The following is a 14,721-nucleotide window of genomic DNA, read 5'->3' as shown; positions in this document are numbered from 1 at the left end:
CTAGTTTTGCAATTTAATACATAATATTCTTTTATACAAATAAAAACACTACATTACAATGACTCATTTACATTTGTAATTACAGTACATGATTTCTTACAATCAGGTATTTTTGATAAAACATACTGTAAATTAAATTTAAAAAAAAAATCAGTGCAAAAATTACCTGCCCCCGCACACACTTTTCTCTGCTTTATTAGTCAACGTTTCTGTCGACAAGGACCTTCATCAGGACATTAAAAGTATTTTTTTTAAAAGTACATATTGGAGGGGATCTTCTCCCAGCACCACAAACAATTTTGAGAATGTGCATGTTTCTCTCTCCTTGAAGGATTTAAATATTTTGTCACATTATCATATCTAAAAAAAGAAAAGAAAAAACAACTCAAGTAAAATCTCTACTGAATTGTTTTAAGGCTCAAACTGACCACTTGGCTGCTGGATGTAACACCCAGACGACAACATACTCTCATCTACAGTACCTGTAATTTGCCATCAGAAGAAATCGAACAGTGATATATTTATGTGAATCTTTCACGAATGTCGTAGCATTGGGTGACTTTCTGCTGGTCAAGGTGAAGCGTACTGTACCTTTATGGACTTGAGACATGATGTGAAAGAGAGAATGACCTTTTGCCGACGTACTTTTGTAGGCCAACCAGGAAGTTGGCATCGCCCTGGTTCCCTCGGCAAAAAGCCAATGGGATTTTTCTATTGGGTTTTGGATTATTGCAGAAAACAAACTTTTATGATACTTACACCTTTTGTTCAGCAAGATAATCTTCACAAATGAACACCACTTTTATGATTTTTGAAGTGTGAATGCAATCGCCAGAAGTAAAAAGCTAACGTTAGGCTATAAACAAACTACACCATGGTGGCATGAAAACGAGTAGACACAACGAGGCTGTAAAGGCGGACGAGTCGACGTGATGACGTTTAGTAGTCTCATTTAGCAGCTTGTCAGCAACCGCCTTTTTTAAGACACATAAAGGCTTCAAAATTCTCGAGTGAGGTATTTACTGATGTATTTGATGTCATAGAACAAAACGTTAAAATCTCTTTAACTTTATTTCAGGCTTTTAACTAAAAACCCATTCACTTCCAGACAAGGGAACCTGAAGTGCTAAAATGCTAACTCATTTCTGGGTTTTAGGACTCATTCCTGTAGCACTCTATGGACGGATGTTTGTAGTGTTCAGAGGAAGTGAGGAGAAGAAAGATGGCAGCCTTCAAATACGCAGAAGTGGTGATTGTAGTTTCTCTGTGGAGAGCTGATACTGCTGCTGTTTGATGATGTCCAGGCAGTCTCTGAGAACCTGCAAAAAGATTGAAAAATCAACGCTTAAATTTGAAAATGTGTCTTTATGTCTGCTCTGAGAGGTCCAGATAAGTGAGAGCTCTTAAATTCCCCGAAGCCCAGTAGCAGCTTAGACAACATGACGTCATTTTTACCTTCCTGGTGTCCTGAGGCAGAATGACTCCGTCGTCCCAGAGCCTGCCAGAGGAGAAGAAAGCTGAGCTCTCCTCCTCCAATCTCTTATTTAACTTGTCCTCCTGCTTCTTCTTCAAGTCCTCGTCCTGCTCACTGTCATCGGGAAGCAGAGAGCCAGCGTGACCCGGAGCCGTCATCGACACTCTGGCGTTGGGCCACAGGAACAGGAAGCTAGGGTCAAAAGCCCGCCCACACTAGAGACAGACAGGAAATCAAATTATTGTGGTGGTTAAGCCTGAATCCTAAATCCTACATGAGTATACTGTACAATAGTAGGGATTGCATTTACAGTATATACGCTGGTGCTTAGCTGTTTACATTTGTTTCTTGCAATCAATGTAACAAACATATTGAGGTATATTTCTGTGAAAAAAAAAAAAATCTGACGTTTCTATCAATCAGGTAGAGCACAGAGTCGTACTAAAACTGTGAAACAAACCAAAAAAATACCTTAAATATCTATAGTGTGACCGATACACTTGGTTAAAAAGATAGTGCCCAGTATTATTGTCTGCCATAAACAAAACAAAAACTATTTTCTATTAAAAATCTTTTGCAATTGGTTGCGGTCATACAAAGAAATGGAAAGTAAAAGGACACATTTTATGTTCCCAAGGACAATTACGCTTAATTTCTGCATCAATAATACCACCTCTAAATTCTAAAAGACCAAAGATTTTTTGTGATTATCAGATAACTTCAGTTATGTTTACTGTGGCTTTGTCCGAAATCGCATACTATGCATGCACTACATACTCAATATGTGTACTATCGTTCAAAATACTTTTGTGTGAATAAACAGTAGTATGTATTTTTTTGGATGCACTGAGCAATAATTTACGTCCGTCGTTGCCAATGGAGACGTGTGTAACCATGGTAACCCGTGCCAACCTCATGTGACCAAAGCGACGGTTTGTGAGAATCAAAGTATGAATTCATTTTAAATATATATAACGCCTAGCAAAGTGAAATCTTATACTTGCAGTTAAATTGAAGCGTTATTGATGTTACAGAGTTGACCGTCAACGTCTGTTATGAACGTTGTCATCACTACCGCATTGCATTGTGGGATATTTATGCCACCATAGTATCCAGTGTTGCATACTGTAAGATTTCACCTGACATAGAATGCAATTTGCCTACTATTGGTTTCATACTAAGGTTTTGGACATACTAAAATATCTCACATAGTACCGTTTTAACGTACTAAATAGCATGTTAGTATGGAATTTCGGACGCAACCTGTGTCTCTCACCATGGCGTAGCTGTCAGCACCATGGCAACCCCCAATCACCACGGTGATTTTGGGGACAGAAGCACACGCTACTGCTGACATCATTGAACCCTGAGCCTTCAGACGGTTACTGTCCATCTCTGCCTAAAAGAGAGACAAACAGACACACAGAGAAAATACAGATATGAAACAAAAACATGCTCTTATTAAAAAAGTCACTTTGGCTTACACTGACCAAAATAATTGTTCTACTTTCTGCCTTTTATTTACATAATTCATAATTTTCTTCTCTTCAAGAGGTGCAGCTATTCTCTCTTTGATGTCCCAAAATATCTGTACAAAATTGACTTAATAATAATAAGTTAATGAAATATGAAGCCAAGAAAAGACAGAAGAATATGGTCAACTTTTTCAGTTGTACTTTTGAATTTCAACAAGAATGTGTGTGTTTCACTGGGAGGGAATACCTGAGTTGTGGAGAGTGTTTGAGCTGCTGCGGGTGTTGTGTTCTGGAGGAAGATGAGGGGGATGTCTCTCTGGTCACACAGCTGGACAAAATGGCTTCCTTTCAGTGCAGCCTGGTACAACAGCTCTCCGTTGTTGGCTACTATTCCCACCAGATGGCTAACACAGTACATACACACAGATGTGAAAAAGAAAATTCTTGCATATAGGGATGCACCGATACCGATACCAGTATCGGGTATCGGGTCCGATACTGTGCTCATGTACTCGTACTCGTACTCGTACTCGTACTCGCAGAACGGCTCCGATACAACGGCACCGATACCACTTTACGGCAGCGTGACGTTAACCTCTCGTCACCATCTTTCGGGTCCAATCGCACGCGCACACACGCCGGCCCTCACTTTCATTGCGCCACAGGGTTTTGCTTGCACCCTCTGACTCGCGCGTGCGTTAGACTCCTTGGTCCGTGTTTCAAGACGGGTCGGGTGGGTTGCCGACATCGACATGGCGCCTTTTACGTAAGCCGAGCCCCGCCCTGGGGGCACGACGCGGTTGGGGCGCACTAAGGACAGATTCAACTTTTTCCCATGGTCTTGTGTTAAAAAAGTTAACAAAGATCACAATAAATCGTAATCGCAATACATATCGAATCGGCACCCAAGTATCGTGATAGTACTGAATCGGGAGATAGGTGAATCGTCCAAGCCCTAATTTGTAATGACAATTTGCATGTTATATATATTCCTTTACAATAATCAAACATTTTAATGATTAAATTATCTAATTATTATGCTATAATAACTATTATTTTAAGATACTTGAAGACTTCGCATTTGTTGGCTGAAAATGTATTCTTGCCCTCATTATCTAAATCTGTGTGTGTGTTTGTATCTTTTACCCATGTATCTTTGCAAAGCCGGTGATGAGTGTGGTTCCATAGCGAGCTTTGAACTCCTGGAAGCGGCTCGCGTCTGTCAGCCGACTGACTACCTGGACAGACAGACAGAAACAACAAACAGCTTGTTATTAATTCAGTGAGACAGTAAATCTGATAACCTAAAAGAAAAAATCATTTTCATTTCTGTTCTGTTTTGTAATTGGGTGTTTTTGCACTGCACTTCCCAGAGAACATGTCATTGAACCACTGTGGCAAACTGTGCTGTGCTTGGGTTTAATTCTGCAATGATTGAGTTTGCCTGTAGATGGCACTGTTTTGCCAGACTGTTTAGTCAGAAGGACTGTTTTTACTCCCAATGCTAACTACATTAACATTTCATATTTTTGCACACTGTACCATCTTAACATCCAGACTGTAGTTATAACTTTTAGGAGCGAGCCCCAGAAGCTCCTCTGAACTATACAGCGGCTCCTCCTCAGCTTTCTTCTTCCTCATCATCTCCTCATCCTCCTCCTCTCCCTCGGGCAGTTGGAAGTTGAGGGTGGATACGATGTTTCTGGTGAAATAGTACGCCTCCTTTTCGTCCCTGGCAAAATGGTCCACACAGCCACTGACTCTGAAACCAGACAATGAATTGACAGACTTGATGATGTGAACTTGTTAACTTATTCTTACTATTATTTCTGTAATAACTGCATATTTGGTTTGATTGATGGACCTACTCAGCGTGAACCGTGGCTCCTCCCAGGTCTTCTGGTGTGACTTCCTCTCCCGTGGCGGCCTTGACAAGTGGGGGTCCAGCCAGGTATAAAGTCCCTATCCGGTGCACCATCACTGACTCTTCTGCCATGGTGGGGAGGTAAGCTCCACCCGCCGTGCATGACCCGCACACCACTGACACCTTTAGGATTATTCATTGTTTTTATATTGAAATAGCAATTTAAGAGAGAGTGCAACTTTAAAACTGCAGGAGCTGTGCTTTTATCAAATGTAGATTTATCTCTTTTCTTGTCAGGACTTCATCTTTTAAGACAGACACTTAATTTTGAAAAACATTCTTGTAGTTCATAAAGTCTTTTTGATAGGTGTGTTAAAAAAAAACTTGATTGAGAAGGAATCAAAGAATCCTTCACACTGTCATTTGTCTTTATCAACGACAGGCTGGTTCTCAGATCACCAGGTAGGGGTTTTAGTCAGTTTTACTTGATAGAAGCCTAAGGCCCGAAACTACAACTGAGTTTTCTACCTTCTAAAGCCTAAAGATCAATTAAACACTAAGGTTGCCCCCGAAATTCCATACTAATATGCTATTTCGTATGCCAAAACAGGATGTGAGATTTTTTAGTATGTCCGAATCCTTAGTATGAAACCAATTTTAAACTTCAAAATAGAGGGAACCTTAAATGGACTGTTTGTAACTTTTTAAGCGTATAAATGTAGCGGGTCGGCACACATGCACGTTCGCATATGCGCGCTCGCGTGTGGCCGGAGCCTCGTCTCCGCTGCCTGCTCTCCTTCACTCAGACAGCGCGCTTGTCCTCCACCTCTAGACGTGAACGCGCGCTCACTACACACCGCAGAAGAGTTAGTTTAGCTCTGAGAATATCTAGTGAATGCACAGGGGATGTTTGTGCAGAAATAAATGCTGCAGCTCCTCCAGACCAACAGAGCTTTCCCGTGTCTTGTGAAGTGACGGAGCTCTTCAGAGAGTTACGTTACCCTCTCGGTACCGACCGGGTGCCGGTGTCTCCTCTGCTCTCTCCGGCTGCGGGCGGAGAGAGCAGGGAGACACGCTGCAGAGCCCCGCTGCTTCAGCCTGCACTTAAGCAGGAAAAGCTAGGATCAGATCTAAATCATGTTCATGGAGAGACCTTCGTCTGGTCAGCTAACATTACTGCCAAGCAACTGAAATATAGAGTGATATTGTGGTTTTAGCTGACGTGTGTCGCCTCACTGTTTTGAGCGATGCTCGTTCAGGTATATAGAGAGCGAGCAAGCGCGAGCTCGACGCTGACTTTCGTTGATTTCACGGCCACAGGTGTCGCTGTTAACAAGCATTTCTGAAAGTTACAAATAGTCCCTTTAAAACAGACTACCCAAGAACAAATGCACTGGGAAACAGTATTATACAGTTCCTGAATATAATGTATATATTGTTACCATATTTTAACTGTTTTGTCTGCTTTGTTTTGCATAGCCCCAGGAATAGTAACATGTCAGATGTGACATCTGTTTGATATTTATTACAACAAATAGGCCCTTTTCACAGCAGCCACTTTGACATGTCATAACAGGGTGAACACAGGTGTAATTTATCGAATTAGTTAGGGTCCTGTTCTATTTAGTGTGTCAGCCATTTCAGTGAGCCAGCATGCACAATACCAGGGACTTGACCCACCTAAATGGAAAATGAATGTTATCTATTTCACCTGTGTTTACCCTGCAGAGACATGTCAAAATGTTGTTTAGTTGTTCTGTTAAGGCCAGCATGTACAACTTTATATGTCTTTACCTGTGGGATCTTCATGGCAGACATGATGGCTTCGTTATAGAACAACCTTCCTCCCTGGTTCTTATCAGGAAAGATCTCTGACTTGATAATCATAAACACACACAGAGAGAATTAGAGATAAGCAGTAAATGTAATTCAGACTACATTCAGATCTCTTAGAAAGACACTCTTCCGATGCTAAGCACTTATTATGGCAGAGGTGTGTGTTGTTGTTTACCTGCAGTGGTAAGAAAGCTCCTCCAGAGTCGACCAGGTAAACACAAGGCAGGCGATTCTGAATTGCTACTTCCTGTGCTCGTAGCGTCTTCTTCACCGTGATTGGATACGATGTGCCGCCTTTCACTGTGGCATCTTGGGCAATGAACACACACCACAGGCCATTGATCCTGCCAATACCTGGATGGATACACACACATACGGTATAAGTCAGTGGCGTGCATGTCCATCACAAAGCATCGTCATAAAGTGGGAAACAAATTGCTCACTGTCTGAAATAATAGAGGTCAGAAGAGTAAACCAGATGCACTTAGCTGTAGTCAAACTAGTCACATTATACAATCTATAGTTTAAAGATACAGGTTTGCAGCTAGTGGTTTCTGACCAGTCATGCAGCCGGCTGAAGGGACATCCCCGTACGGCAGACCCAGACCAGCGAATGGTGACAGCTCCAGGAAGTCCTCATCATCCAGCAATAAGCGCAGCCGATCCCTGACCAGCAACTTCCTGTTTCTCTGAGTGTGTCTGGCGATGGCGTTTTCCCCTCCACCTTTCCTTACCTTTTCACTAAACTCTATGTACCTTACAGAAAGATAGAGAGCTAATGAATGGCATGCATTTACACATTTATTTCAATAAATAAAAGCAGTGGAGGAAATCAACTAGATCTGACGAGTGCAGGACCTACTTGTTGTGGCAGGCGTCGCTGTTTCGGAGGTTAGCTTCATACACACGTTGGTGTTCGGGCTGGAGGGGCTGCTCCAGCACCGGGAAGGCACTGCGCAGAGCTTTCTTCTTCCTGGCTGCAGAGCTCATGCTGCGGACTGAACATTGCCAACACTGCTCAGCCAGCCTGTAACACAAAATTCATAAATAAACAGTGATATCACTAATAGGAATGTTAATCAGAGATACTGTCGGATGAAGTATGTTTATGGCCAGTTTACAACGTGATAAAAAAGATGTGACAATTACAGAAGAACGTGTGAAAATCTATAGAATATGTAAAAGTAATGCAAGTTATTGTCAGTATGTTGTTACGTTGCAATCGGCTTTCCTTATACTGTAAATTGATGAGAGCATAAATAGCAAAAATACCCAACTTGTCTCCAGTATATCAGTGCTCCATGCTAACACTTTAGTATGCACTGCATTACCTGATAGTACATGTATGACAATAGCATTGTCCAACAAGTAAGACTTTGTAGAAATGAAAAAATTCAGATTTTCTTTATTATATTACCTTTTCATTCACAAAATGTAGGTTTTCGTCCACCTTAAAATGATTTCTAACTGTGTAACAGGGTTGAACAATTAGCCAAATTTACTGTAAATTAAAACCACAAGAGCAGCTTTTAATTTTAATTTAGCAGTGTGTTAACAAGCTGTAGTAAGTAAGAGTTAAAGCTTCAAAGATTTCACAGCTTATAATGACAATTGTCACCAGCAAATTTACTCAGCTATAATGTATTTAACATTAATTCTGTGAGTTGGAGAAACAGACTTAACATCAGTTTAATTAATTATTATTACAATGAATGGCCAACTCTTATATTATTGAGTAGTTTCAAGTATACCAATAATGTAATATCTTAATAGATGTGGGCTAAAGTGGTCAATTTGACCTTAACAGCACTATCTTAAATGATTCTATTAAGGTAGAAACCAGATGAATTTGTGATTATGTTCGGTACAGTTATATAAGAAAATAGCCAATATTCAAATCACAATATTGGTCATAAAAATCACAATTTGATATTTTCCTCAAATTGTTCAAAACTACATATTATTTGTGTATCATATTTTGTTTCTATCCCTGACAACAAACCACTGCCTATATGTTTCTGTAAGTATTTAGTCCAGGGAACCACAGGAGTCCTAGTGATGTAGTCACCTGTGATGTCTCTCCTCTGTCCTGTTTCTCAGCATCCACGATGGTGACTGGGTGTAAGGAGGCACAAAGGCAGGACACCCTTTTCCTACGCCACACACACTCCTTTAAGGGACAGAGAGAGAGAGAGAGACAAAAAACTCAAACAAACAGGTGGGTCTTCGATCACAACAGGTACAGTACATCTAGGGCAGTCTCTAACATTTGGGGATCACTGTATTCTGTGATAGTCAACTAAAAAACAAAGTGTCCTTTGAACCGTGATTTATTGATTTCATTTTTCAGTTAGCCTACTGCTAACCCGGGCAGCTGTCTGAGGCTGATGTGTTGCTAAGATACAGCATTTTAAGCATGCTAAAGTACTATGAAGCTAACTGTTGGATGTTCATTGATTAGCGAAATGTTACCTCCTATGGAGACTTAATGTTGTTCTTTCACTTTGTTTCTTCCTGGCTTGAATGTAACTAATGTTACAACTAGTTTATACTAAACTGAATCCTGTTCTTGTAATATACAGTAAATAAACTCGGGAAAAAAAGTTTGGAAACTTGTGTTTGGTGGATTATTTCTCTGCTGTTACAATGCTAATTGGCATTGTATTTTACATTGTTGGAAAGCCTGTTTATTTACCTTCACAATGATGTCCAACTTGTAAGGATCATGCATTTGTGGGATGAGCAGCACAGCTGATTATGTGGGTAACGCCCAAGACAAATTTGCCAAAATGCTCCGCCAATGGTAAACAGTGTATTCTCCTGTTGCTGTTGACTCTTGTTTTGATTTGTTTGGTGGATTGGATGATTGAACTCTCTATCAGTAACAAGGAACAAACAAGACATATACGCTATTTTACACTTTATTCATTTAACCCTCCTATTATCGGTGGGGGCAATTTGACCCCATTCAATGTTTAACGTCTCTAAATAAATGATTGACATAATTTTTTTTGCTTCATAATTAATGAGTTTTCCTAATTTAATGGGGACAACTGGGTAAACATAAAATTAAAATGATGATATGTTTTCAATGTCCTGTACACATGCTGTACGCATCGGTGTTCTTTGGGGTCAATTTGACCCCAGGCTATTATAGCTGTATGAAGTTAATATACAGTCACTAGATCACTTTCACTGTCTGTGACATATTCTACAGATGTCTAGACATGGAAACTGTAGTAATTTTGCTGGTATGATGTTCATATACTGTCAATAGATCACCTTCACTGTCTGTTGCTGCTGGGACACGCAGCTGAGACGCGAGGGGCTCGCGTGTAAAATAGGCGAGCCTTCTATTCTATAAAATAGACGCGCGTCTGACGCGCCGTCACGCGAGCCTGAAGCGGGCAGTGTGTTCACGGCTTAACAAGTTGGACATCATTGTGAAGGTAAATAAACAGGTGTTACGGTTTAACTGGCGACCCTGTTAACTGGCGACTTTCAGCCGAATGAGTCTGTGGTTGTCGTAGTTACGGCAGCTGTTGAAAGCAGGAAGAGAATACGTAGCTGTCCTCGTGAATGCCTCTTTGTTTAGTATTTCATTACAATGTTTAAACATACCGGATTGGTCTTTGGAGCTTTGGAGTCTTGTTTGTGGAAACGTGTCCGCTATATTCTGCTCGCGTTTGAAACGTTGCTTGTTATGATGAATATGTTGAAATCAGGAAGAGCAGCGTCGCTCTTCCTGTAAGCTAATAAAAGTTTCTAAATACACATATTCGTCTTTGGAGCTTGTTGTAGTAAACATGTGTCACGTAGAAGAACCTCATCCCTTTAAGAAAAAAAAATGAATAAAAATGTCAGGTTTTACGGGATTTGAACTCATACCAAAATCACAGCTTGTGTGACAGACGGAGGTTTCCTCCAATGCGCCACCAGCACTGAGGTGCTCACAGGTGAATGTCATATTTATCTCAAATATCACACGCTAAGTAGTCACTCTGAGACGCAGAAGGCAGCCAGATTAACTTGTGACCACACTGTCCGTGTACTTCAGACCATCTGATTTACAACACAAGTAAGTGTCTGTTTATGTTGTTGTTGTTGTATTCACGTGGAAACATTGAAGTTTGAAGATCTCGCATCAGCTGCACCATAAAGAAAATGTTTTCAAACCAAAAAGGCACTAGATTGAGAATTGACCCAGACAACAACACAGGAGTCAAACACTCAAGTTATTTTTATTCAGGAGAGGCCAACAAATTTCACTTGTAGCCAATCAATCTGCACAACATATGACCCTCTCAAGGGGAAAACATACTATTTACACAAAGGGAGAAGAGGCAGAGAATATTGCAGGGCGTACATTATGTTATGTTCACAATATATGCATCCATTTTTGACATATGGATTGTCCATGTTATATTTTCATTATATCGTTACTCTGTACACACACAACATCTATTGCACGTCTGTACATCCTGGTAGGGGGATTCCCCCCTCCCCCCATTGCTCTTCCTGAGGTTTCTTACATTTGTTTCCCTGTTCAAAGGGTTTTTTCCTCATTCAATGACAGGGTCGCACTGTAAAGGACAGAGGGTGTCGGATCCTGTACAGATTGTAAAGCCCCCAGAGCCAAATTTGTAATTCTGGGCTATACAAATTGAATTGATTTGATCTCTGCTGAACCTTCTTAGTGACACTACTGATATTCTGCTCTGACTTGAGGGTGATGATTGAGCCCAGGAAGCAGATGTTTATGTATGTTTTCTATAACTGATGATCTTAACTTTTAAATTTAATAGCTACTAACATAAATATATAATTTATCTTAGAAAGAACCTGTGTTAAATGGCTGCTTTGTGAATATAAGATTAAATAGTAGCAGGTTGTACAGACATGTGTATGTTGTGCAGATTGATTGGCTACAAGTGAAATTTGTTGGCCTCTCCTGAATAAAAATAACTTGAGTGTTTGACTCCTGTGTTGTTGTCTGGGTCAATTCTCAATCTAGTGCCTTTTTGGTTTGAAAACATTTTCTTTATGGTGCAGCTGATGCGAGATCTTCAAACTTCAATGTTTCCACGTGAATACAACAACAACAACATAAACAGACACTTACTTGTGTTGTAAATCAGATGGTCTGAAGTACACGGACAGTGTGGTCACAAGTTAATCTGGCTGCCTTCTGCGTCTCAGAGTGACTACTTAGCGTGTGATATTTGAGATAAATATGACATTCACCTGTGACCATCCCAGTGCTGGTGGCGCATTGGAGGAAACCTCCGTCTGTCACACAAGTTGTGATTTTGGTATGAGTTCAAATCCCGTAAAACCTGACATTTTTATTCATTTTTTTTTCTTAAAGGGATGAGGTTCTTCTACGTGACACATGTTTACTACAACAAGCTCCAAAGACGAATATGTGTATTTAGAAACTTTTATTAGCTTACAGGAAGAGCGACGCTGCTCTTCCTGATTTCAACATATTCATCATAACATGCAACGTTTCAAACGCGAGCAGAATATAGCGGACACGTTTCCACAAACAAGACTCCAAAGCTCCAAAGACCAATCCGGTATGTTTAAACATTGTAATGAAATACTAAACAAAGAGGCATTCACGAGGACAGCTACGTATTCTCTTCCTGCTTTCAACAGCTGCCGTAACTACGACAACCACAGACTCATTCGGCTGAAAGTCGCCAGTTAACAGGGTCGCCTGTTAAACCGTAACACAGGCTTTCCAACCACGTACAAAAAATGTAGGCTATACGTTATCTATACATGGCGTCAATGACAGTGTACACACACATTTTGCACATATTTTGTCTATTTAAACACATGAATCTTAACATGTTTATATAAGTGAGTATAAATAGTTTTGTAGTAACATGTGGACAACCTTTGACACTAGATAAGTCGTTATAGCTAACTGTAAAAGAGATGTATGCCAAAGGTCGTGGAGACTCCCGAGTGCACTTCAACTGATGAATAAACGAGCAACGTTAGATTTATGGATAGAAAAGATGTAAAGTCTCTTACCTTACAATGCAGCGGTACATGTCTGTCTGCGTCTGCTGTAATATAACTAATTATTGTTACAGCTGTAGTGGCTGAAAAATAAACAAACCTGCTCTTACTCTTCTTCTTCTTCTTTGGTGTTTATTGGCGGTTGGCAAACCATCTTAGAGGTGCAATACCGCCACCATCTGGACCACTGGAGAGTGGAACAGGAGATTGTGCAGAAATAAAATAAAATAAAATAAAATAAATAATAATAATAATAATAATAATAATAATGAGGAAAACTCTAGATTCGTTTAACTAAATCAGTTTCTCTTAAATCCATCGCCATATTGCGCTTGACTGTCCATCTGTAAATATACATTAGTGTGGATCAGAATCAAAATCAGAAAAGAAAAAGAAAGAGTACTGTAAAAGTCCAGAATCATACATTTTAAAATATATATATATATATGAAAATATATTTTTTATATATATAAATGAATGATGAGGATGGAATGTGCAAAATAATAATAATGATAATGTAAAATGTAAATCTGATTTTATTGTCACACATTGCTTTGTACGGAGCTCAGCACACAGTGAAATTTAATGTTTGATGTTTGCTGCAATCTGCCATCACTCCAGGACCTGTATGCCTCCAGGACCCTGAGGCAGGCAGGAAAGATTGCGGCCGACCCCTGCCAACCTGAACACAAGCTTTTTGAGTCATTCCACTCTGGCAGGAGGCTGTGGTTCATCAGGACCACAGAAACTATTTCTTCCTATCTGCAGTTGGCCTCACCAACAAGGCCCGGGACTGACTTGGACTCTTATCCCTCCCATAGACATACACGTTGCATTAATGTCTTCACATCTCTCTCTATGTGTCACATTAACACACATCTTTTGGACTAATATCTCTGTACATTGCACGCATTCTATTTATACTTCATACTGCACATCCCCTGTTCAATATTTTTGCACATCCTGCAGAAAATTATACAGCTCTTTCATTTTAAAAGTTATATTGTACATACTTTTTATAGTATTTTTTCATATTTTTATTGTAATCTTTCTATTCTATATTTATGTTTCTCGACTCTTGCAGTATTTTGCTTGTATTTTTTTTATGTCCTCTTAATATTTTGATTGTATGCACCAAACACCAAGGCAAATTCCTTTTATATGTAAACCTACGTCTGATTGTATGACTACAGCTGTACTGACAAATCTCGACCACTAGAGGGAACTAGTCGTTCACCAATTAATGAGGAGGGTCTCTGTCATGGTTTCTGTCCAAAGTTAAGAATTTAAAACATTTACAATATAAAAACACAAACTGCCCACAACCCAGTGAAATAATGTGCAACAGACCAATATCTATGGCAGCAACACAACCAATAGAGTCTCTACCATTAACTGATGATCACTACCTGAAATGAAGCAGGTTTTCTCAAAATTAAATTCCTTTCCATCAATGTCAGTTTCAGCTATGGTGTTTTTTTTCATGTGGGTCATTTGATTTAAATAAACACCAGATCAAGTGAATATAGTTGCATCAGAAGGCGAAACGTTCTGTATACATGCTACTGACCTAAACTGAGAGATTGATTATGAAGAAATAGACAATCAATCACAATCATAAAATAAAACAAATTTTGTGGCACTTCTCTGGATCATTTGCATTTACCTGATTACTGAATTAATCAATAAAACTTAATAATAAATAAAATTACAACATGTGATTGAATTTTTTTTAAATAATACTTTATTTCAAAAGTTCAATACAGTAGATTCATATACATTTTCAGATTTGTCATTACAATTCTGCAAATATATTTTACAGTGTAAAAAAAATATTTAAAAAAAATAAATTATACAACAAATAAAATGTAAGGAAAGGAAAAGATGATTCAAAAAAGCAATCAGGGTCTGCAATTGGAATACATTTGAAATGTCTAATCAATTTAATAGTTTTAGTCAATTTAGATTTTTTGAGTTATAAATTATCAATCATAGTCAGATATGCTTTAAAATCAGTATCTTTATAAATATAAAAGGAG

At 39.3% G+C, this 14,721-nt stretch overlaps 1 protein-coding gene and 1 long non-coding RNA gene across 4 annotated transcripts; one reads left to right on the top strand and one right to left on the bottom strand.

Annotated features, from left to right (window-relative positions):
- Positions 1–4: 4 nt before the first annotated feature.
- On the bottom strand, positions 5–12,856 carry LOC141767620 (methylcrotonoyl-CoA carboxylase beta chain, mitochondrial). Of its 3 annotated transcripts, none has more exons than XM_074635106.1 (13): positions 12,695–12,856; positions 8,718–8,819; positions 7,512–7,676; positions 7,209–7,405; positions 6,825–7,003; positions 6,608–6,688; positions 4,818–4,996; positions 4,492–4,711; positions 4,096–4,187; positions 3,197–3,353; positions 2,751–2,873; positions 1,456–1,689; positions 5–1,319 (listed from the first exon to the last, which is right to left on the bottom strand). In XM_074635106.1, the coding sequence occupies exons 1-13, from the start codon at positions 12,712–12,714 to the stop codon at positions 1,233–1,235; spliced, it is 1,836 nt and encodes a 611-aa protein (XP_074491207.1). In that variant the 5' UTR covers positions 12,715–12,856; the 3' UTR covers positions 5–1,232. The 3 variants fall into 3 exon arrangements, with proteins under 3 accessions (XP_074491207.1, XP_074491208.1, XP_074491209.1); XM_074635107.1 differs by having other exon boundaries at positions 12,783–12,802; XM_074635108.1 differs by lacking the exon at positions 12,695–12,856 and adding an exon at positions 9,345–9,363.
- LOC141767625 (uncharacterized) lies at positions 8,741–14,297 on the top strand. The gene is made up of 2 exons (XR_012593899.1): positions 8,741–8,867; positions 13,304–14,297. It is a non-coding gene; the product is annotated as an uncharacterized LOC141767625 (long non-coding RNA).
- Positions 14,298–14,721: the final 424 nt, after the last annotated feature.

Source organism: Sebastes fasciatus, chromosome 5 (assembly GCF_043250625.1).
Source record: "Sebastes fasciatus isolate fSebFas1 chromosome 5, fSebFas1.pri, whole genome shotgun sequence".
Taxonomy (NCBI): domain Eukaryota; kingdom Metazoa; phylum Chordata; class Actinopteri; order Perciformes; family Sebastidae; genus Sebastes; species Sebastes fasciatus.
The sequence above is the reverse complement of the archived record's forward strand: the minus strand, read 5'-3'. Positions and strand labels throughout refer to the sequence as shown.